The sequence below is a fragment of the Bos mutus genome, chromosome 2, assembly GCF_027580195.1.
Source record: "Bos mutus isolate GX-2022 chromosome 2, NWIPB_WYAK_1.1, whole genome shotgun sequence".
Lineage (NCBI taxonomy): Eukaryota > Metazoa > Chordata > Mammalia > Artiodactyla > Bovidae > Bos > Bos mutus.
Genome location: NC_091618.1, coordinates 47993860 through 48019768, shown reverse-complemented (window position 1 = coordinate 48019768; position 25909 = coordinate 47993860). Strand labels below are relative to the sequence as shown.

Sequence of the window (25909 nt, the reverse complement as noted above, 5' to 3'; positions counted from 1 at the left end):
AAATTAATTATCACTTAGTGATAACAAAGATAGTTGATTTACATGGAAAAAAGAACATTTACAATATGTTAATCCTTATTCACATTGTTGATACCGCAATAAAACACAATTTGTTTTTTCATTTCACAAAAAAAAAAAAGGGTGGGGCAGGAAATTGTGCTTTGTCAAGAGGCACTACAAGAGAAAGTTTCTTCTTCCAAATAGATATTATATGACAGATATTGAATAAATAGACATATATGCATTGTAATTCGCAAAGATCTGGCAAGACCACAGGCTAAAATGCCCACAGATTCACTTAGAACCACTGCAAACTTGGCAGTGAAATTAAAAAATAAAAGGCAAGACTTAGCATTGAAAAATACCTAATAAATTTTTGGTTGAAGTGTAAAAGATACCAAATGCGGATGCCATCGAGAGATGAACCACCTTGTAAGAGCCTGGCAAAATCAGTTTCCATTACGTGTACAGAGTGACCTTCAGCAACAGTGTAAGAAGACAATTTGGAAAAGAGTAACTCGGAGATCAGGAAGCAGCAACCACGGACTTTCTGATTAAAGCTGCAGCATACTACAGAAATAGGAAGGATGGGCCCAGGCTTGACTGCAAACCACCATCCTTTTGCAAAGGTATATAACGCTCATGTCAAGATCATTTTTTAAACATCATTATTTGAAAAAGTACAGGAAAATGTCCCTTTAAAAACTCCAGAGGTTACTGAGCAGCTAGAATTAGCTTGTATTGCAACATGTCTTCTCCCTGTATATCGTAAGTTCTGAGTTAATATCTACAAATAGAGGTTTTTTTTTTTAACTCCGACCTTTTATACCTTTCAAATATATAAATAGTATTAACAGTTATATTACAATGTTTGTGTAGTAAACAGAAAATAACTTTCAAAGTGATATTGCATGAGGTCTTTGACAAGGTTGCATGAGAGCACAACTCTTAAAAAAAATCCAACTGTGTGGGACTGTTTGATGGCCACCTTGAATGGGTTAGGTTCGATTGGCCAGTCCTGAAGGTGAGGTCTCCTCTTGCAATGACTAGAAGTAGCAGTGGGAAGTAATGGTTTCTGATGGGAAGCTAAAGGCGGTGGGAGAACTATAGTAGATTGCAGCTTTAATGCTCATTCCCTTAAACAGCCAGTCGGCATTAGTTCTGCTTTACGTAAGGTAACTGCTATGTAGGTGACTGGGAAAATGTTTCAGTTTATGACAAGTAGGCGATTCCACTGAAATTGCTTTGCTTACTCTATTGCTTGGAGCTGCACAATGATTTAAAAACAGGTTTTCGTTAGGGCTGCTCCCATAGCAGGGAAGGGATGAGGTGCATGAGAGCAAGGACTAAAAATGTCTGGTTAAGTGGATGGAATGTATACGAAGAAGAAGACGCCCAAAGTGAAACAAAAATGAGAAACATCTCTTGGGAGCTGGAGGGATGGGGATTTATTTGAGAAGGAGCCCCTTTACCTGGGCAGCAACTTCTTTTCTAACTTAACATTACATTGAACTATTTTCTATTTAAAAAAAAAAAGAAAAGTAAAAGAAAACAGCAACAATAAACAAGTTAAAATGAGCAGGCTTATTAATTTTAAGATCTGAAGCCACGAGCAGGTAAATAAATTTCACAATAAAATGTGGCTCATACTGTGAATTCCATTTGTCTGATGTCAAAATGTCATTTTATCGAGGCTGCACTAATAAACGAGTTTTCTCTGCACTGAATTTCAGCTTCACTCGTTTGGAATTCCACAGAAATGCACCTGTTCACTACAGTAACAACAAGTTGAGTAACGGAACACATTGAGTCATTTAAGTGTGCATTGTGTCTTTAAGATTAATGTGACTGGTATCATTTTAAGGTGCCCTGATTTTTTTTCCACTTTATTCTTTCTTTCTTTTACTTTTTTTGGCAGTGTTGATTTATTTAGTTAAATACATACCTCAAAAATTACCCATCAAGCTGCCAGATAGGAAGCCATAGAATTAAAAAAAAAAAAAAATCAGGGACAAACACAGAAAATAAATAGGAATTCAAAAATAAGTCACCCCACCCTGAGAGCAGGCCGCAGTTTATCAAAAAGCCAAAGCGACTCACTGTGAAGTGGTTTGTTTTTTTTTTAATACATAAACAAGTCTCTTCTTTAAGAACTCATTTCACAGTCTATTCTTTCGGATTGTAAAGTTCTCTGTCCCATGCAATTTAATATATATATGTAAATATATAGATATATACATATACATATACACACACACTTGTAGCTTCCTTCATTTATTTCATAGGTCTTTTCATCTGGGAACTTGCCTGGTGTCTCTTCCATAAGTGCAAGGATAATGAAGGCAGAGTCTCCTGTGATTATAATGACTACGATCCAGTCCATTGTAAAGCATAACACTTTAGTGTCTTTGCCAAGGCGATGTCTGATTCGGAAATACTGAACTTATTCAGTCTACAGGTGTATCCTGTGCAACAAAGAAATGTCAAAAAAAAAAAAAAAAAGGAAGGAGAACAAAAAGACCAAAAAAGACAAAAATAAAATAAGGCAAAAAAAAAAAGTTTTCAGAGAAACTAAAACAGAAAATCCTTGGACCGGTGTATTGCTTTGCCTGATTGGAGTTCACATTATCTCTGGTCAATTTCAGCGGGTGCGGCCTTACTTTTTTCCGCATTCTCCTCCTCAGCCTCCACTTTGTACATCTCCTCCGAGCCTTCCTCACTGTCATTCTCTTCTGACTCCGTCAGCAGCTCCTCGTCCTTATACTCGGCCACATCTACTGCCGAGCCCAGGTGTTCCTTGAGCTTCCCATGATGTTTCACGTGGTACCGCTGGTTCTGGAAGAACTTGATGATGGTGTGTTTGGGGAGATCCAGCTGAGCAGAAAGAGTATGGATAGCTTCCTGATCAGGGTAGAGGCCCACATCATGAATGAAGCTTTGGAGGATACCAAGGGCTTCCAAAGAGATCTTTGTACGAGACCGAGGCTTTTTGGCACAACTGTCTTCGGTCGGAGGAGGTGGTGGGGGTGCTTCTTCTCTGGGAGGAGAGCTCTCCTTGGCTGGCTGAGACTGCTGTCTGTGAAGGACCTGATAATTAAAAAAAAATAAGAATAATAACATTTGATTCACTATTTCACCTTTCAAAAGCCATCATTCTTCTAAAATACATGTTGTCTGCTTAGCATTTTAGTTATGCATAGTCATTGTAAGTTCAGGTCTTCTAAAAACTTAACTGAATTTCTGGAGATTAAGAATCTCATCTACAAAACAAGAGGTTAATAATAGTAATGTTTCCATTCTGAGGCACAAAGAAGTTAAGTCACATGTTGCCCAAGGTTATTCAAATTCAAAGGGTCTGGCTCCAGGGTCTTGCTGTTAACCGGTATGATGTGCCACCTCTCTGGAGCCCAAGGACAAAGAAACTGGACCCAGAGGAAAAGTGCAGGCTCTGCAAATGAGATCACATGAATTCACGTCCCGATTCTTTCAATAGCTGGGTGTCTCTGTGCAAGACACTAAACATCTTTAAGCCTCAATTTCATCATATATGAAAGAAGGATAAGACACTAGCTTCCTAGGGATATTGTAAGGATTAAATGACATATTGCATGTAAAGAACAGTGCCTGCCTTAAACCAAAGGTTGACAAACTTTTTCAGCAAAGGGCCAGGTAGGAAATATTTTAGCCTTAGCAGGGCCTCACCATCTCTGTTGCGATGTTTCAATTCTATTTATAATGTGAACATACACAAATGAGCATGGCTATGTTGCCATAAACTTTATTTATAAAAACAAGAGGTAGCTTGTATTTGGTTCATGGGCCAGAGTTTGTTCACCTCTGGCTTAGACCAAACATCCAATAAATGATGTCATTATTATATCAGCCTCATAAATTATTCTTGAAGTGTAACACAGGAATAGTATTTGAGTCAGAAAATTAATACTCCATTAGGAACAACTTAAATTTATTTTCTTTTAACCTTGATCTTAATCCTTAAACAATAATGGTTTTTTAATATATATATATATATAAACTTACAGCTTTTTATTAAATTATGAACTTTAGATGACTACTTTATACTCATAAATGGACCTTCTCAATATCACTAATATCAAGGAGACAGCAACGCCTGGTGTCTTGAAGGGAGACCTTGGTTTCCTGCCCAGGAACTGCACCTGGTTAGCCTGGGTGAAAACCAAGAATCCTAGCCACTAGTCCACCACTGAGGCTAGAGAACAAACTAGTCCCCCTTTGTTTTGCAGCTCACTTCCTTTTTTGTTGTTGTTGTTGTTATCCTTCATGTCAAGGCTTTCTAGTTGTAATTAATTTAAATTTCTCTTTCATTTCTACCTATTCCCCACTCAAAAATAAAACAAAACTAGTATGTAAAAAAACAATTTCTAGACCCAAGTTGGAGCCACTCCTGCCTGGTGCCACATCAGCAGACTGAACTTTCATGTGGCTGGCTGTAAATGCTCTGCTTGACCAGAATCACAGTATCCATTCGGCCCATCCCCGAATGCAACGTCAGCTCTGGGCTCTATACTTACTTCCTTGTTCTTTGATCTAAATAAAGTCAGACATGCAATCCCCACCAATCATGTCCTGTCTGCTGTGTTGCCACTTCCACTGCTCTAAAATGATGCCCCAAATCCCTCCAGAACGCTGCTCCACTGCTTGTGAGGAACTGTAGCCCCATCCATGGACTGTCTCCCTTGAATAAAGGGTATCAAACTCATCACTACATTGCATTAGTTTTGTCATTTGACACTAGCTGTGGTCAGTCACTCAGTAGTGCCTGACTCTTTGTGACCCTTTGGACTATTGCCTGGCAGGCTCCTCTGCCCATGGGATTGTCCACGCAAGAATATTGGAGTGGGTTGCCATTTCCTCCTCCAAGGGATCTTCCCAACCCAGAGATCAAACCACCTCTCCTGTGTCTCCTGCGTTGCAGGCAGATTCTTTACGGCTGAGCCATCAGGGAAGCCGCATTTGACACCAGTTGGGCAAACTTATTCTTGATCTTCGTAACTGCTTTTACAACATCCTCTCTGCATGAAATAGTTTCCCATTTTAATATTTACTTATGAACTTCTTCAATCTGACTAATCTTCACATCTTGCAACATAAGCAGCTGCTGCTGCTGATGCTGCTAAGTCGCTTCAGTCATGTCCGACTCTGTGCGCAGTGCTATGTAATTAAAAAGCTATCATGAAGGTCCCCATGACAAGTATTCTATCAATGTCAAAGGCAAACACTGTATTTCCTCCACTCAGATCAGTGTCTAACTTCCTGGATCACCCCCCCCAAGACCTTTAAGAATAGTGAGTTCACTTTTTCAAAAACACATGTTTCTCTTTTACCATTCTCTCCTATTTTACATGGCCTTTTCCATGTTAGAGTAACAAATTAAACATTTTCCAGAGTTCAAGTGAACTCAGTCCAATCAATGCATAAGCAACATGTCTAGTTACACTAGAGTATCACTACCACCACCGCCACCCTCCCCACACATTACCCTAATGACCCATTTTTTAGGCTACAAAATACCAGCATCAGAGCAAGCATTTAAGAAAAAAATCTCTGCCATCTCTCTTAGTCTCAGGGACTATTTGATGAAAAACTAATTTTTCAATGATGTGAAAACATCAGTCTTTTCTATAGAATTTAATAGCTATTAGGGCAGATGAAATTGTTACTTGGGTAAAAAATAAAGAGGATGAAATTTTTAATCATTCATAAACAAATAACAATAAAAGGATAATCAAATGCACATAAGAACACCCATCATAATAGTTGATGGCCGGTGGCAGAAAGAAATCTAAAACAGAGGACCATAAAACGGTGGCACTAAAGGCCCATATAATGTTGACCAATTAAAATGAATGTTCTTGGCATTTTCTTTACCACTTTCAACTAAGAGTAAACTCATGTGGTCTGCTGTGGTGAGCTGGCATCAGCAAAAAAGTGAGAGCTCCATTACTTCAATGTCCTAATTATAGCCACAGGGAGAGGAAAGCTGCGTGGTGGGCCTGCGTGTTCAGGGCAGCTTTGACAGCAGGAAGATATTTGCTCCAAGGTTGTAATCTGGGTAGCCTGAGCACTGTAATAAATAAACCTCCATGTCAACAGGTGAGGGTTTTTTGTTTGGTTGGGGTTTTTTTTTTTTTTTTTGGATATGAAAGAATAAGAGAGAGACTGAAATTATGCAGGGAATATGTACTCATAGAACATGTACACTCAAGCACAGGACCTCCTTTTAGAGCAATTGCGTTAATTGGAAAACAAAAGAGAATTAAAATGCCCCATTTTCTAAATTATGCTTGCCTTCTGTAGTAAAAGTCAGCATAACGGTTCCATTTAATTAAATAATTAGATTGGTTCTTTAGGGGTTTTCCATTGTGCATTGGTTAGATTTAAAGAGATTTTCCAAAACTATTCTTTGAAGTTACTCTAATCTTTCTGCATGATAGGGTTTGTTCTTCTCCTGAGGTCCCACCAATTGGCCTATTTTCCCTCCCCTTCTAACTTTGAACCTAGCAGTAGTAACGCACGAATAGAGAGAAGCCACAGATGGAATGGGAAAACAATGATCATAGTAGCTACCACTAACTGAACGCTTACTCTGTGCCAGGCATTTCTAAGAACTTTACATGGATTAACTCATTTAGTCCTCACAGTTCCTTGTGAAGGTGCTACTTGAATCAATAACAACCTGGAAACATGGAGCATTTCAAGAGCACCCTCAAAGTTGGAAACTTTAAACATAGGGAGCAGTCAGTCTAAGAAAGTAGGTTTCCAAGGAACAATGACAATGTCACTGCCCTCATAGGAGAGGAAGATCTTTTTCAGAGAAATAATAGCAATAGAAATGATCTACAAAGTGAGAGATCCTGGGTTAGTTCAATACTCTATATTGAGTTGGAAGGCATAACAGTATTTGCATGAAGGTTAAATGATATTTCTAGCATCTTTGACCAGATAGGAAAGAGTACAATGTGCATAATATCTGAGACAAAAAGAGTCCCAAGTCTCAACTATCTTTAGTCTCCTGAAATGTTCTGATTACTCCAGGCAGAGAGTCGCTTACTGTCTGTAGACAATTTTTAGCAAAAGCACTGCCTACATTTCCTCACCAGCCACTTGTAGTAGCTCATTACTATGACAATCAGGGCGTTCCTACTGTCGCGCAGCACTTCTTCCAATGGTGTGAATACTCTGCACAAAAGTAGAGGAGAGCCAAAAGACGGAGATGGCAGGCCAAACTCTCTTCCCAAATCCTCCCTCTAAACCGTAGGATCAAGTCACCTCTTCATAGGACTGATTTCTGAACTCCCACTTGACTAAATTTTGGTTTGTCGGTCTGAACTTTTCAGAGATATTTGAAATTCCTTGTGTGTTAACTAGAATGACTCAAGTTTGGTTCCTGTCCCCAGCCAGCACCCTGAGTAACTCTAGCCTGAGGCTGTGTCACTGATTCCTGCTGGATGGACTACACACCATCCTGTTCCTCAGATCATCTGACAATGCAGGTATATATTTCTGGCTGATTGACTTTTTGAAACCACAAAATTTACAATTATTTCAACCAAGACAGAGAATGCCCTGCCAACTAAACAGAGATATGCTCTTTCCTAACAAGTTCTTTCCAAACCCAGATGATTGTTTTCTGATATATTTTTTAAAAGGTAAGTATGATAGAGCAGCTACCCAGATAGTTACATAAATCTGCCCAAGTCTGCACATTTTCCAGCCTCATCCTTTTTCCCCTTTTTAAAAATGGGCTCAGAAGCTGACCTTTGTACTCCTAAAGTCCATCATCTCTCTTCACATGATTTTCCCAAATAACAGAATATATCATTCTGTAAAGATAGCTATCCATCCCTTTCCTCATGACCTTTGCAAACTGAAGCCTGACAATTCATCCCAGTTCATTTTGGTTTGGATTTTTCTCCATCACAATTGAGCTTAATCTGGTCAGCAATTCATTTCTGATAATTTCTACAAAAAGAGTTTTAAAAGGTTTATTTGAAAGTCTTCTTCTATTTCTTTTTTTGTATCTTGTATTGTTATTTTTTAAATATAATGATGAGGGTTCATAGCAGTGAAATATCTAGGCAGCTTCAATAATAATAATAATATTAATAATAGATGGTGGCATTAATGTAAAGTTATTATGAACCTAAACATTGGCCTAAATCTATAAATGCATTTTATTTTCACAATAACCCTAGACTAGGTATTTTTACTCCATTCATGATGAGAAAACTGGGATTCAGAGAGTATAGGTAATTTATGAGAGGTCTCATAGATTCTAATTAGCAGGACTGGGAATCTAAAACATATCTGATTTTAAATCCCATGTCTGTAAACATGCTGTTCTCCCGTCTTCTATGAGCAAGATCGCATGGGAAAACCGAGCAAAGGCTCCAGACTAGAAGAGATAGACTGTAAATAAGATATCAGGCAGTAATAAACACTATCAGCAAAAATAGAGCACAGCATATGGAGAAGAACTGGGGGGAGATGACGTTATTTTAGATTCAGTGATTCAAGGAAGGCTCCCTAAGGAGGTGGCATTTGAGCAGAAGCCTGCAGGAAGTGAGGACCTAGCCATGAAGATGGGCATCCCAGACAGAGGAAAATAGCAAATGAACACGCTAGGAGGAAGAAGTACACTCAGTGCATTTGAAGAACATCGAGGGAGGCAGCAAGTTAAATCTGTGCCACCCAGTACAGCAGCTTACTAGCCACACACAGCTACTGACATCTAAATTCATTAAAACTGAAAGAAGAAAAAACACTTAGCTCTCTCAGGCACACGAGCCTTATTTCCAGTGCTGGATATCCACACTGTACAACACCACACTGGACAGCACAGATATTGCACATTTCCAACAGCAGCATTGTCATTGCCATCATAGGGCATGGCATCAGACAGCCCTCCACTAGACAGAAATGACAAGTGAGGGGTGGTCAGGGCCAGAGCCGGAGCAGCGGGGCCTTGGTATTCTACTATCAGGGTGAGGGAAACCCTTACTGTGATCTATAATCATATCATCTGATCTACCCCAAAACACAGTAGGACTTGAAACTACCACTATCACTAGAGAGAAGAGAAATATTCCTGCATATATATATATATAGTAAGGAAAAGCTCACATATATAACTGGACTTTCAATACAGTATCACAAATAGCAATACTATCATCAAAACAATCAGAAGGATGCATTGGCACTGCTATCCTCAAAAGAATGGTTAATTTACATTTAACTGATGACTGCCTTCTCATCAGAAGTGTTTATCATGTCTAAAAGAAATTATGTTTAAAACCATAGACCTTGGGTTAAAAAAGTAAAACAAAGAATTCATTTTTTTGGAGTGTCTATAATAACTGGACCTAGCAGTCTACAAAGCTTTCTAATAAGGAGTCCTATCTCTAACAGTCAAGTGTTGATGAATAAGTTATGAGTAGAATATAATCAAATAGAAATGTAAAAGTTTAATAAGTGTGTTCTTATTTATTCACTGAAATCTCTTTGGGCTGAAATATGACATACATATATATAAATGAACAGGAACACAGCGATGAAGAAAGAAAGGCTGTGAATATATTCAAAAGAGATATCAACTTCAAAATAAAGCCCAACACTTCCTTGCCCAGTAACAAAGCGCAATAAGGATATATGTTGTTTTTCTGCCTTAGAGATGGAAAATTTTAAAAACACAAGGACAAAATGGTACCATGACAAAGACTGACTAAGAAAGATAAAGCAGCTCTTCTTAAACTGCTCAGTGTTCAAATAGATTTTGAAGGCCTCAATGAAAACCAGCTGGGAGCCATGTGTAAAATATAATGGCTTTTGCCTGCAGGGAAGGAAGTGAGATCCTGAATGATTAAGTTTAGGAAAGTATATAATTCACTGTATCATTATGGGGTGAACTGGATTACTTATAATATGCCAAGACTTTGTGGTCTTTTTTATATAGAGAAAATGAGAAATTATTAAGGAGGTGACTATAGAGGATGGTTGATCTAGTGGGGTAATAGGTAATGGGTTAAAATGGGCTCCCAGGTGGCCGCATCCCTCTCTCTCTGACAAGCCTCACCCGCAGGAGTGAGAGTGTTGCCAGAGCTTCATGTTGTCCATGGTGGTGAACATCAATAGGAGATGACTTCTAACTGCATTTGAGTCAATAACAGAATTCTTTTTACTTGTTTAATTTTACCTCATTTAAAATAACAGAATGTTGACAAAAATAACATAAGGTAAAATAGTTTATCCAAAGAAGGAAAGCATTCTTCTACTAAAAATTCTGAGAAAGTATACTTAACAGGCAATAAGAAAAACTGGTTAGAACAACTGGAAAGCCCTCATGCATAACTCAATTAGAATTTGTTAAATGAATGAGTCAGTGCTGCTATTTTTAAAGTATACTATATATAAAAAATATAACTGAGATATTTGTCTTAAATTTCAAATTTTCCCTTTTTTTTCAAAATCAGCATCTAAGACTTTTAATTTTGGCTCAAAACTCAATGGGGGAGAATTTAGCATTAGTAATTAATAATTAATGTAACTATCATACGTCTCTCTCATCTGTTGGACTATGAGCTACACATTGGCACACCTAAGTGCTCAGTGCATCTTTCTTCTGCTGTACTAGATTAATCCATATTCTCTCTTCCTTTAATTGCAGGCCAGTTACTATTTTTGTTCTGTGCAACTTACTTTTTCTTGCTATTATTCATCTTTAGCAAAACTATGCTTTAAAGTAAAGAAACCATTACTCATTACAGGAACTTATATCTAACAATTTGTTTGTCTTTACCATTTTGTGTGTGTGTGTGTGTTAAAATCAGCTCCAGGGCACTGCATAATCCTTAAGGTTGCTTTTATATAAAAGTTGTTAGCAGGAGTTGTGAGGTTACAAAGTTCTGGTCTTGCATCCAGTCTTCATCCTAAAAAGCACATCTGCTTACTAGCTGTGCAACTCTGAACAAGTTACTTTCTCAGAACCACAGTGTTTATTAATCTATAAAATCTTCCTTGCAGTTTTATAAGGATTAAGAGAGATAACACACTTCTGTGACATACCTAAGTAAAATAGTTCTCATGAGAAAGAAGTGAAGTGAAAGTCACTCAGTAATGTCCAACTCTTTGCAACACCATGGACTGTAGTCTGCCAGGCTCCTCTGTTCATGGAATTCTCCAGACAAAAATACTGGGGTACATAGCCATTCCCTTCTCCAGGGGATCTTCCCAACCCATGGATAGAACCTGGGTGTCTTGCATTGCAGGCAGATTCTTTACTGTCTGAGCAAAGAGCATTTGTGCAACTGTGTGAGTTGAGAGCTGAACTAGCACCTTTGTAATGAAATAAATATCATTTTTATTTGAAATAACAACCAACAGGCATACCATAGTTATTCAGACTTAGGTTTGTGGCAGACATTCTCTTAAAAATGAAGTAAGCCTGTTGATTAAAAAAAAAAAAATCTGTACAATTTGTTGCCAATGATTAAATTTTACCTTCCCAGCAAAAATAAAAAATTGGAAAACTTGTAGTTTCCACTAAAAACTTAGTTCCCCTATACTTAAATACCTCCCTGGTGATACTGGTGATGATTCAAGAATTTTTTAAAAATATGTCATACAATGAAATGTGTCAATATTTAGAAGATCTGCATAACTCACTACATCAATATTTTATAAATATTGATATTATAAAATTATGAATAGGTAAAATACTTATTCAAAGTAAAAGGCAGACAAATGAATTATAATGTAAAAAAAAAGAAAGTTCACTGATATCATTTTAGATTCCACTCTGCAACTAACCTTTAAGAAATGACCACTTGTAGAGTTTTGTATCAAAAAAGAAAATCATAATTTCCCGGAAAGGCTATTAAAATATGCCTTCCTTTTCTAATTACATGTCTGTGTGAGGCTTGCTTTTCTTCAATTACTTCAACCAAACTATAAGCTACACTTTGTATCAGAATGAATACAGAAATAATTATGATAATCCAGAGGTCTTCCATTAAGTCAGACGTTAAAAATATTTGCAAAAATATATTTAAAACAATGTGACTCTTCTTATATTTTTTTGGGGGGGATACAGTGATCTTCATTAAAATATATCATTTAGACACATATTATTTATAGTTATTTTCAAAAAAATAAACATTTAAGTTTTCTCAGAACTAATTTCTAATATGATAAGTATTGATATGCACATTATTGGAGTCCTTAATAGGAATAGTGAAAGGAGATCCCAATACTTAAAAGTTTGAAAACTCTATACCACATAAATCATACTGAATATATAGCTGTGTCTTAGCCCTAATGAAAACTAAACCATTTACTAGAAAACTCAAAATGGATCTTAGAGTTAAAAACATCCTGACCTGAATTCAGTCACCTAGGAAGGTATTAGAGAACAAGTGTAGGAGAAAGTACACAGCATTATGCTTTGCCTCCTGAGTTTATCATTCAGAGACATTTTCACAGGCAAAACAGATCTGCCTAGATGTACAACTCAGCACTATTTCTAACTTCAAATGGTGTTACTTGAGTTGGTTCTTATGGTTGTAATTTCACATTCTAACATTATAAGACTTATTAAAAACTATGGTTTAGTTTTGTTGCCTTTTTTTTTTTTTTGGATTATACAGTATCCTAAGGTCAAAACTCAGGAAATCTGTTATTAAAAAAAAAAAAAAAACAGTATCCATGAAGTGATGACAAATTGCAGACTACAGGTGTTAGATTACATTTTGACTCCAGGCAGGTTTAATTTAAGTTGGTCTCCTTTTACAATTGCTCTTAGCACATACAGCTATTGAAGGGGATTTGGGGAGGGGAGGAAGGGGGAAGAGAGAGAATAAGAACTAAAAAAAAAAAAAAAAAGAGTAGTGCTCAATAAAAGAAGACCATGTCAAGAGAAATCAATACAAACAAGCAAAATGGTAGGAAGTCTGACATGGAAATATGTGTTCAATTTCATCCAGCCTTAGTCTGAGTTTCCTTTAATATTGTAACCAAGATGGCACTGGAACATCGTGTATGTTTTTAATGCAGTTTAATAATTGTTTATCAAAATAAACACTTTGGTCAAAGATAAAAGCATAAAAACACTATGACACAATAATCTGTTAAAACAAACTTGGGGGTTTAGAGGAAGCATAGTTCTTAGAACAGCCTTTGGCTTATATCATTTCCTCTTTAGTAACAAATTGAGAACAACTATACCAACAACTTTGGTATGGTTTGGGTTAAAAAAAAATGTGTTGTAGTTCTTAATCTGACTATACTGAGTGGCCACAGTCTGCAGACTCTAGAGGTAGCTGGGCGAGCTGCTTTTCTAATACAAGGAGATGAGCTGATAGCAAGTTAAGCAGGGTCAAGATGAGGAGCTGTATTCCCATCAAATAGACTCCATGACACATAAAAAGCAAATCTCTCTCCTATTAGAATGCAAAAGAGATAAAACACAGGCATATACTGAACCTATAAGCAATGAAAACTTTTCCTTCATCAGCGTCACATGATACATAGGTTTATTTGATAATTTAGGACCTAATATGACCAAAATCATTCCACAAACTGTTCATGGGATAATTCAGGAATAGAAGATTCTTCAGGACGGTCCAGGCTACAACCCTGTGTCTTTCTTCCTAGGAGAAATCATCCCTCAGCCCATCCACCCAAGCCCCATTTGCCTGACACCCATGAGTGTTCATTTCCCCCTGTTCCCTATACTTCTACCACCGTTCACAATGTCATCTCAAAACACAAAACTCTGCCTAAAAATTAACAGGGAAGGCCTATCTTTTGAAGATCAGATTCACGTTACAGGTAACGTTAAAGTGTCTTTGAAAGTGAAAATTGCCCAGTTGTGTCCAACTGTTTGTGACCCCATGGACTTATACATTATACAGTCTGTGAAATTCTCCAGGCCAGAATACTGATTGGGTAGCCTTTCCCTTCTCCAGGGGATCTTTCCAACCCAGGGATTGAACCCAGGTCTCCTGCATTGCAGATGGATTCTTCACCAGCTGAGCCACCAGGGAAGCCTTTTGAGTGAAAATGAGTAAAGAGTAACATGACATGACCAGAGCTGACAGTGACCTATGGTATTCTGATTTCTAAATGCCTGCATGGTGTGTTCATTGGTATAGCTGAGTGACTTTTGCACCAGCATGGATGAAAGAAGAGCTCTTAAGTTAAGTTAAAGATAATGAAGAGTGTAAAATGCTAGGATGAATTGAGTACCTGGAATTCACAATGTCATTAAAAGAACCAAACTAGAAATTCATGACACATCATCAATGGCAAAAGGGCGAGAGAGAAAGATGTGCAAAGGTTCAGGATAAGAATGATCCATTAGAATTATTAAACAGTTAATCCAGTTAGCTAAATAATTCTCAAGTGAAGTAAAATGCAAATCAAATGAAAACAACCTTTTGAAAAGCCAGTGATGCCTGACCCAGTGAGCGCTGGACTTTGAGTTTTTAAAACAGATTCAAGCTTATAAGAATAGAATGCATTATTGAGCTCAGCTTTATTGCATTTCTCAGATATTACTTTTTTTTTTAAAACAAACTGAAAGTTTGTGGCAACCCCACATTTTCAGATGATGGGTAGGAATTTTTTAGCTATATTTTTAAATTAAGGTATGTACATTTTTTTAGACAAAATCCAGTGCATGCTTAATAGACTACAGTATGGTATAAACATCATTTTCATATGCACTGGGGAACCAAACAAATTTGTGGGACTCACTTTGTTGTGACATTTGCTTTATCATGGTGGTCTGGAACTGAACTGGCAATACTTCTAAGTTATGCTTGTACAGAAACTGTTTCAGGTGAAGAAATTTCATCTAACAAGCTTAATCAGAGCAGAGTTTCAATTACTTTTAAGTGAAAACATGTTAAGTTAAAGAAGGTAGAAAATAGATATATTTTACAAGAGCAGACATCATGTAGCCAGCCAAGAGCTCTGTCAATGAAGACCTAAAATAATGATTCCTGAGGAAAAGTATTAGGGTCAAAATTCAAACCACTTTCAAATATCTTACTATTTAGAAATCTGGTGACAAAAATAACTGGAAAACACCTATTGGTAAAGAATGACTTAGAAACAAAGATGACATGGAGGAAAAGGATGTGTACACTTTAAGTTAAAGGATCTCAATAAATTATATAGGCTTCTTGAACTAAAGCATCATCCTTCCTGATTTACACAGATTGTATGATGTGACTTGGGGATCATATGATAAATTTAATTATTCAAATCCTACAGTTAGTATATATTTGAAGTGGTTCACTATCCTTTGGGCTTGTTTCTTAAAAACGATAACAAACTATTCTCACAATAACAATGGATTCTGTTGTATTTATTCATCAGATGAGAAAATGCATACACAAAATTGAACTCTGATCTACATATTACAAATCCCTGTCTAGCACATAACAAACATGGTCTTGCTGCTGTTAGCTGGAAAATACAAAAATTATTTTGTTTAAAAGCTTTGAACAAAAATTCATTTTAGCATGAATAAACATCTTCCAATTAAAATATAAAAATAACACCAGAAGTAACAGAGGGAACTATTCGGTGTTTCCAGTTTATGATTAAAAGTGAAGACAAACAAGGAACAATTATATCACGGAGAAGTTCCTCTCCCAAATGTTAATTTTTAGTAGGTAACGAACGAATTTTTACTTTTTCTATCTTTGGTTATCATTAAAAAAAAAACAATATACCCAATTCTGTCAAAATCTGCAGCAGAAGATTTTTATCCTGACAGAACTCAGCCAAGACTCAGCTTATGATGAAAATTCCCCATAATTGTAATAGCATGAGTGACACAGCAGTTATGTTGCATTCCAGCTTCTCAAAGAAGAGAGCTTAAATTATTTAAGGAAAAAAGGTGTTTAGATTAGATTCTTTACTTCAGGGCAAAAATAAAAAAGAAGGTAATCCAGGTATTTGAGGTCTCACATGGGGCTGTTTAGAATCCTATGATAGGCCGCATTTTCTGTATGATTTTTACATCTGGGGCACTCAGAAGTCAGAACAATCTGACAGTTATGGTTAGTGAAAATATTAGATGTTCACCAATAAAACACTACCTCAGCATATTTTTGCTTTCTGGATGTAACCACTTAATAACAGGACTTGAGAAAATGGCACTGTGTGAATCAAACACATAAAAGGACAAATATTCCTTTTATAGAAAGCAAATCTTAAGTAGTGCATTATAATCAACCACTCTGGTAAAAGGCAAAGTATCTAGAATTACCACACCACGGACATAGTATGGTTTATCATATCGTAACGTCCAAACGGGGTAAACAAAGTCAAATGATCAAAGAAGCGTTTTCTCCTCAGTGAGGTAAAAGCCACCGATCTAGAGAGTGTCAGCAAAGATTCCTTGTGGCTTAGCAAAGAAAAGGTGTCAAAGGAGAGCTTATCAAATATAGCCTTTAGTTTTCAACTTCACTTAATTTCATCAGAGACTGGCTTCCTTGATATTATTTTCTTTCAAGAAAAAAAAAAAAACACAGAAAAATTAAATCATGTGAAGTAAAACATCCAGAAGGTTAATTCTAGAGTATTCATTTAAATTTGAAACCACATTTAATTCATTATGAGGATAGTGGTTTTACATTTTCCACATTGATGATCTTAGTAACCAGGTATGGAGAAACTTCTGCTTGTAAAATTCGTGGTAAGTACACCAGGTGAGACATGGAAAGCAGACAGGGTGAGGCAGTCTTATTCTGACTGTGGTTTACTCAAGAAAATAAATCTTTGTCTCCCAGGGTACCAAGGATGGTCACTGGGAAAAGAAATCCCAGTTCCTGACTCCCTGGGGCAAAGTAACTGGATCGGCAATTCCTTTTCCCACAAGAAAGATGTCAGTTTCCAAGTTGCAGATGAACCATTATATTCCCATGAGACCAGTCATGCAGCATCCTTATCTACCCAGCTTCACAAAGCAAGTCCGATTTTGTCTCTGTGCCACGTTGCATTGGCTTTTCTAAGCATATTTGCTTATCCTGTGTAGGTCGTCCTCAGAAACTAGAACTGTAAAGTCATTATACTTCCAAATGTGAAGCTGCTTAGGGGTGGATTTAATTTAATAGCCGAAAACTCAGTGCAAAACAAACACACTTACAACTGACATTATCAGGGAATCAATCATTAACGCTCTCGACTGCTGTTCCAAGACCCTCAAATTGCCCCAGCTATGATCTGAGAGTTCTCATTGACTCCTTCCCCCGACCTGAACCTCCACATCTAGCCAATCCCACCTGCTGCTGATTATCCCTTTTAAATAGTTGCTGGGTTAATTTCCCCCTCTCCATCCTACTCTCACTGCTGTTATATAGACCTTTATATGTATAATCTCTTGCCTGAGTTAGTTTACTTCCCAACAGGCCTCCCTGCCACAGCCAACACAACGTCTTGCCAAGGTCTTCAAGGCCTCTCACGAATTCCAGACAGCTGGGTGCCCTGTCTGCAGCGTGTGCCCCAGCCCTGTCTGTGCTCCTCGACGCAGCCTTTCAGGCTGTGCTCCAATGACTCTAAAAGCTCCAGTCCTCATACTTGAACTCCAATCTCAATGCCTTTGCCTCCCCTGTCCCCTCTGTCTGGAAAGTGCCTCTAGTGAGGAATTCTGGAAGGGACCCAGAGCAGCACTACTTCCGGGAAACCTTCTGGGTCCCCCAGCCCACCAGGATTTAGGCATTGTTCTTTTCTTTCTCTGAACTTACTTACATGCTGTATTATCGTCATCTATCCACACACCCATCTCTCCACAAATCTGAGAGTTCCTTAGATTCTGTTACATTCACACACTCTGCACTTAGCACAGGGTCAGGCACTGTGTTTTACATGAATAGTTGAAGCTTAAAATTCTTAAAATTTATCCTAAAATTTCCAGAATACATCTGTATTGGTAATAGCCATATCCAAGGTATGTGCGAGCTCAGTCATGTTCAACTCTTTGCAGCCCCGTGGACTGTAGCCCATCATGCTCCTCTATCCTTGGGATTCTCTAGGCAAGAATACTGGAGCAGGTTGCCACTTCCTTCTCCAGGGGATCTTCCAGACCCAGGGATTGAACCTGCATATCTTGCATCTCCTGCATTGGCAAGTGGATTTTTTACCACTCGCACCATCTGGGAAGCCCAATAGTCCTATTGTGTTGCACTGCGTGTTAGTCGCTCAGTCATGTCTGACTCCTTGCAACCACACGGTCCACAGCCCGCCAGGCTCCTCCATCCATGAGACTCTCCAGGCACAAATGCTGGAGTGGGTTGCCATTTCCTACTCCAACAGTCATATAACATAGACCAAAAAGTCTTCTGAGAAATTAGAACATGTCTACTAGCTGTAAGAGGGGAGAAAGTGGCCAGTTCACATAGGCACTCATTAAAAAAAATACACCTAGTACTCAGAAGGACTAAGTTATACTAGTTCATGATGATTCATTAGATTCACGGACACACACATACTTGCATAGAGCAATAACACTATTCAGTGGCTCAAGCAGTTCTCTAATTCCACCCCCCACTCTGAAATTATCTGATTGAAAATTATTGACATTTGGAGAAGTACGTTTAGGGTCTCACAGTTGTCAGGGATAAAAACTGAAATATTCATCAGCTTGCTTCCTTCTGCCCCCTCCCCAGTCTCCAGAAATATTTCTACTATCAATAGCATTCAGAAGGCCTACAATGGACAGTTTCTACGACAAGAAAAGCTGCTGGAGGTAAAACAACAAACAACAATGAGAGAATCCATATAACACAAAGAAAGAAACTTTTAAGAAAATTAAATTATAAAAACTAGATGTTTGGTTAAAAAGGGATCCTATGTATCACAATGCTGCTTATCCACACAATGCTGCTATGGAGAGCACTGTAGGTCTTTTCCAAAACAAATATTAAATGCCAAAATGATCATCCTTAGAGTAGAAAGGATGATGTTAATTTGTTTTTAAGAACCAACAAGGAAAGATAAGTAACAAAATTAATTCAAGTATTTTTGCCTGCACTTTGAGCCAATCACTGCAGCTCCAACACCACACAGTCCAGAGTGAGTGAAGTCAATGGTTTCAAGTTAGGGCCAGAAACAGCCTTGGCTGCTCCGTGGCCACCTTTGTGGCTTACTTAGATTTTATTAAAACTCATTTGTTATTAATATGTGTTTTGCTTCCACGCGACTAAAACTAAATAAATCATGGAGAATAAAAAAAAAAATCCATGAAAAAAAAAATCTAGAAACTAAATATAAGCCATCTCATTTATACTTATGGAAACCAAAAAAGCATTTTGGCAATAAAAAACATTTTTGTTTTAAGGTGCAGTGCTTTTAAGGTATTATATAATTACTCTTACTGAGAGCATACTTTTTAGCTTTGTCAGATTCTCTGTTGGAATTATAATTCCAGACTGAGCAAAGAATTCTATCAAAACTCTATTATCATATTAAAACACTTGATCATGTGTTCCCTCAAGATTCCCAACTTTCTATTTCTGAGAAGAGAACAGATTTAATGAGATATTTTCAAAGTAGAGCTGGTAAAGGGAGTATTTGTGAAAAGCACTGCCAAAAAGACAATTCATTTGGTAGACATAGAAAAGGCAAATTTTACCACATATACTGGAGCAATGGATATTAAATAATCATCTCTGAATAAACTCTATCAATCAATACGGTCCTTTTGGTCTAAACTGAAGACAATATTATCTAAAGGAAATCTCTAAGGTCAACCAGCAATTAACTGAAAGGTTTTCACTGAAAATCTTATTGACTGCTTTCATATCAGACAGCTTCTTGGTTATTATACTTCATGGACTAAGTAGGTGCCAAGACATTAAACTGTCAATAATCTATTAATACTGGACTGTTCTGTTCACTTTCCCTGAATCTGCAGGCAAAGGTATTCAAGCCTAGGATATGCTGAGAACTAATGCAAATTCACCAATCTGATATGGAAATCATATCTTTATTACCTCCCAGTTTAAGTGCCTAGGAGGATTGATACATTATAAGAAAAATAGATAATAAATGTTTATTCAGATGAGTTAAATTATTTTTTTAAAGAAACTGCTGAAGGAATGGGGAATATGTCTTAGAATCTGACTTTTCTTCTAAGTCATATTTAACAGTTTCTAAATTGAATGTAATAAACACTTTACAAAGAGAAATCAGAAGTTATTTAAAGTGAACCTCATAGGTCCCTGCCACTCAGCATCTGGAAAGCAGTTATACACATTGCGGGGGGCAGGGGGGCAGAATTTTTAATGAATTTAATAGAGAAAAGCACTTTAATTAAATGCTGTCAGAGTGGATTGTATTAATGACTGTACACAGAGGAATTTAAAGCAGCCAAGTTTATTTAGCAAATAGAAGCTGGGCTTTCGAAGCCTGCAAGTATTTATGTTTCTGCCATTGCAGTACATCTAAAAGATGATGATGGTGCCAAATGAAACTGTTGAGTTATTAGATATGATTTTATTTATTGTGCATTATTAAAGTTTTCAAAGGCCTCAGGGGAATTAATTTCATTTTCAAAATGAAATACCGCATCTGATCAGAAAGGGTTAAGAAAAGTGAATACTGTCCCCCAGTTTTTCCTGGGCCCTGGAATTTTGATGCAGCTGAGTGGCTATGGGGACAACCTTCCCTAAGTTCACTGAGCCAGAATTCACATCATTGCATAGTACTGCAAACAAATCAATGACAATATTTCTTCTATGATTTCTTCCTCTGTTTCCCTCCCTATCCAGTGCTTTGCCACTAAACATAATTCACTCTCTTTCACATAGCAATAAGCTGAAAAAATGACCAAAGCTCCTAAAAATCTCCATGAAAATTTGGTTGCCATAACTTTTTAAATGAAAAACATGAGTAGCACAAACTTCTCAAAAGGAAAAGTTATCAAATGTTTGACTTGAGGAGAACAGAGAAAAATGGGTCTTCCTCAGTGTCTTCTACTCAGAGGTTGACCACAGAACAAACCTATTATTAATGATAATATTTTAAAAATAAACAAAGAATATGTGAGCCTTAATGCATGAAAGCTGTAAAAGATTGAAAAGCCGGTCTGGCTGGAAAATACTATGTGTGTGTCAAAATGATTTTCTCTACCATTTGTAAAAATGTAATTATCCATGATATGCTATTATCCATGATAGGCTACAAGGGTGAGGGATTTCAAGTAAATCCACTGGAAGCTAAGGATTCGCCTTTGGTCTTCATCCCTGACACCACCACGTCTGTGAGATCACAAACCTCTGCCATGATTTACCACATCCTTTTTGCAGTTATATATACTCTTTCGGGCTGTCTTTAGATTTTAATTTAAAACAGGAGGAAGGGGAAGGAGGGAAACGTGAGGACTGGAGCAAAAAACAAAACATAAAATCCAGCACCTATTTCCTTTCAAGAACAGAGTAATGATCACAAATGGAGACTTTCAACTTTCTAAATAAATAACCTAATTTTTAATCCTTCCCCTCTCCCCACCCCCCATCCAAGCTATTTATTAATATCGTATGTTTGATCTGTGTCTTTGTAGTTCTGGAACTTATAAGCAACTCTGCTTTCCCCATCTGTGCCAAGATGTTGCAGACTAGTCTTTGAAATGCTGCAAATGCAGATGAATGTGACATAAAATAAAAACTGATTACAGACACGTTCTACATGTGAGTAATGGCAACACAGAGGACGTTACATGTTCATAGAGTGTACTGGACAATGCTGCTTCAAATATGCAAATACAAGAGACTACTGGAGTACAGAGTGCCATCCCTAGTATATCTGTTTCTAGGAGCTGCAAATAAACTGGTTGATATCTTGCAAGTAAAGTGACAAGAAAACTTCTCCCTTGGTACATCAGTAGTTCTAAAATACAGATATATCAAAGAATCGTCAACTGATAGAACATACTGATGCATTTGATCCAGATTATGTTTTACAAGCAAAAGAATCCGTCAATTTGGTTCTCTCCTTTCATTACTAAGGAAACAACTGTATTAAAGTACTATACACACTGTTTGACTACTTTAGCTCTATCTCTTTGGGAGGCTTTCATTTCACATGAAGCACAAACTCAAATAAGGATTTCTCTCAAAAGTACTCCTAAAATTACACCTACATGGAAATGCTTGACATTTGTCGACCACAATTCCCTGTTTGCTCTTCTAGCACCACACTTATGAGTACACTGTTGACATGAATTGTCAAAAGAGCTGAAATGAGAAAAACTATATTTAAGAAACCATTTGCATGTATATATTGTACTTAAACAGTATATGCTCACTTTGGCACATTCTGTTCATTCAGATCGTAATAGAAATAGGAAGGCCTTTCCATATCCACATATATTTAAGCATTCATATCATAGATTTTTAGCTCCCTAAGTTTAGAGTACTTTAAAAAAATAATTGACTCCTCATTTTGAAGTGCACTGTGAGGGTTCACTTCATCAAATCTAAGAAAGTACTCTGTTAAAATAACTTCCCCTGTTTTCACCCAAATCTGTTGGGTGTTTGGCACCAGGGAATCCCAGACTATGAACTCATTATGTACATGGTTCTGATTCTGCAAAATGAATCTAACCAGATACTCAAGTTAGCCTTTTATACCACATACAGAAGGCAATACAAAGACAAATGCCATGAACATGAAGAAACGGATTTAAACTAAAGGAAAGCATGAAGGGGAAAGAGTAGAAACAACTACTGCTTAAATATATAACTATTTTTGATGATTCAGACAGTAAAGAATCTGCAATGCGGGAGACCTAGGTGTGATCCCTGGGTCGAGAAGATGCCATGGAGAAGGGAACGGCTACCCACTCCAGTATCCTTGCCTGGAGAATTCCATGGACAGAGGCTACAATCCATGGGATCACAGAATCGAACACAGCTGAGGTACTAACACTTACTTTGACACCTGAGTGAACAAGTGAGCTGTAATACCAATCAGCCATTCAGTTCTGGAAACACCTAACCTTTCTTTCATACAATGGGTTTTAGCATATCTTACTTATGAAAAATAAGTACATGGATATCCACAAGGCTTTAAAAAAAAATCTAACTGGAGTCTATTCAGTGTTATGCTGGTAAATATTTAACAACTGGCTCTCTAGAGAAAAAAAGTCCCAAATGAATCATTTGCCAGTTCTTGTAGTGTGAATAATTTGACCAAGGCCAGTTCCATTCTACTAACAATGTAAAAACCAGCTTCCAAAAGTCCTAAAAACATCAATTCCTGCTCACTGTGTAAGCTTACTCCAGTATACCCTGATCTGTTATAGAAAGTGATACTCATACCTCCTAGGCTTTCCAGACTTGGTCACTGGAATTCCTTCACCTGATCCAACTTACCTGTCATTTTCCCAGCCCCAGAGTGATCAGGATGACCTTGATGTGATACACAATTCCCTAAAAGATTCCATGTCAAGAGGTGAAGGGTTATATGATTTGCAGTGAATTCGATCTAGAAATAACTTGTGAGGAAATTGAACTTGTGACCTCAGAACTGTCAAATCTATCTAGTTTTCTTGATCTCCCATTTCTAGGGTTAAACCGAGTAATAATAAAATAAATGAATTTCAGAACTTTGGCAGTTTTCCTTTCATTGAAAGTAAGTTTGTCTATCATTACAAGGGGAAGTTCCAGACTTCAACTTAATAAAAATCAGCAGTAGTTTTCAGCTACATTAGATTTCCACACTAACCAGAAACATCTGAGAAGCCACAGTAGGTAGGTTTGGCTATGATAGTTTAAAACTCAGTGGCTGGCTTTCTCTTGTAATTGTCATAACTATCAATCATAAGAAAATCAACTATATCTCTCTGAGCCCATATAAGGTGTTCATAATTTGTTATTTTGTTGCTAATTTGTTTTTCCAAAATGCACTTAAACCTTCCAGGAGTAATGTGTTTTATTTTTTGTTTTTTTTCATTTGCATTAAAATCCTCAAGTGAGGATCAGAAATAGATGAACCAATTTACAGAATCAGTGTTTCAGATGGAGATCACCTAATCCATAATCTAACAGTTTACAAAATAGTAAAAGGAAACTCTAAAGGATAAAACTCCTGTCCAAAGTCACATGATCAGCCTGGTGACTGGAGTCAAGGTCACTTCCAGGCCCTTTTCTTTACTCTATCATCTTTTTTCCCATTTGGTCAAAGGTTCATTGAAAACAGAAATAGAAGGTGGTTTCTTTCTTTACAAGATCCTCTTATTCCTGAAACAGTGAATAGAAAGGCTTGTGTGTGTGCATGCTAAGTTGCTTCAGTTGTGTCTGACCCCTGGTGACCCTATAGACTGTAGCCCTCCAGGCTCCTCTGTCCATGGGATTCTCCAGGCAAGAATACTAGAGTGGGTTGCCATGCCTTCCTCCAAGGGATCTTCCTGACCCAGGGATCAAATTCACATCTCCTACACTGCGAGGCGGGTTCTTTACTAGTGCCACCCAAGAAGACTGAATAGTAAGGCTTATGGATTCTACTAAACCGTAGTCTGAATTCTAGATTAAGGCAAGGCAAAGGGAAAATGAAGTCTGTTTAAAAATGCAATCTATGTGAGTAAAATGGAAAGCTGCTCTATATATGTATGAAATTCTGTTTTATTTACTATTATATACACAGTGCCTAGACCAATACCTGGCACACTGAGGAAGCCCAACCAATATTTGTTGAATAAATAAGTAGCACCCCTGCAGTGGAAGCATATAGCTTTAACCCCTGGACCACAGGGAAGTCCCAGTTTTATCAGTCAATTTTAATCATCTTTACCAAAAGCCAGACTTTGCTAGATGCCTATAAAAGTATAAAGAAAGGTATTCCCTTCTCACAGATGAAATATGATAAGGAACTTCATTAAAACAATGACACCTCAATGTCCACAAGTGTCTTCATTTAAGTTTATTGCTGTTTTTTATGGATGAGAGAGAAGGTACGATGCATGTGGAAGGCATCAACTTAGGTCTTTTTTGCTTCCCTCAACTTGCTCCACGTTGCTCATATTTAATCAGTTTTCCCCGACACAAAATTTATTAGCTAATGCCCTAAATTCTTTCAGCTTAAAAAAAAAAGTGTTTCAGATTACTGAAAAAAAGAAGAGTGGAAAGAAGGAAAGAAGGAAGGAAAGAAGAAAGTAGAGAAGGAGGAAGAAAATAGCCACACTGAGTTGGCCAATAGAACAATGGCAAGAAGATACACTAACAATTCCATAGCAATAAATTGATCCATTTTTTAAAGACAACTAAGCTTTATGTTCAAAAATATAATGTTTAGTATCATTTTCCTATCAGAACATCAAGAAAAGGCCAAGGTGCTAAAGGTTTTATAATGTTCCTATCTTTATTTAATTTCAGCAGAAGGAAAAGAATATGACAATGTACATGAGGAGTACCCTGCTGTCCCTAAACCTTTAAAAACAGGCATAAAGAAATGTAATTTATATTAGTGATGTTAGTGGTTTCCGAGCACTGAGCAGTGCAGAAGCTTCCATCAGTGAGAAGTACTGGTCCTGATGTAAGTAACAGAGCTAATCCTGCTTCTTCCCTTCATCCACAGAGTAGCATTGGGCAAAGTGCCTTCTACTCAGTTTTAGGAGCTGAAAAACAAGGGGTCTACCAGTAACCCACAGCAGGACCTGAAGAGATTGTACTGCCTCTTGAAAATGCAATTAGACTATTATTTAAGGAACATAACAATTATGGAAGAGCAAGTTACTCAGGAAAACAGGGTTCTTTGTGCTCCCCGGGACAGGAAAAGTCTGGGAGAAGTGGAACCCAGCTGCCTGACATTTCACTTCCAACCAGTAGCTAACCCTAGATGTTTAATTTGGGAGGTGGTGTGTTGT

General features: G+C 37.3%; 1 protein-coding gene across 1 annotated transcript in view; it reads right to left on the bottom strand.

The window, feature by feature from the left end:
• Positions 1-502: 502 nt before the first annotated feature.
• Positions 503-25909, bottom strand: part of SATB2 (SATB homeobox 2) — a 199620-nt gene continuing 174213 nt past the window's right edge. The window contains exon 11 of the mRNA XM_070388657.1: positions 503-3087. Within this exon, the coding sequence (XP_070244758.1) occupies positions 2626-3087 (462 nt within the window). The 3' untranslated portion in view covers positions 503-2625. The remainder of the gene's footprint in view (positions 3088-25909) is intronic.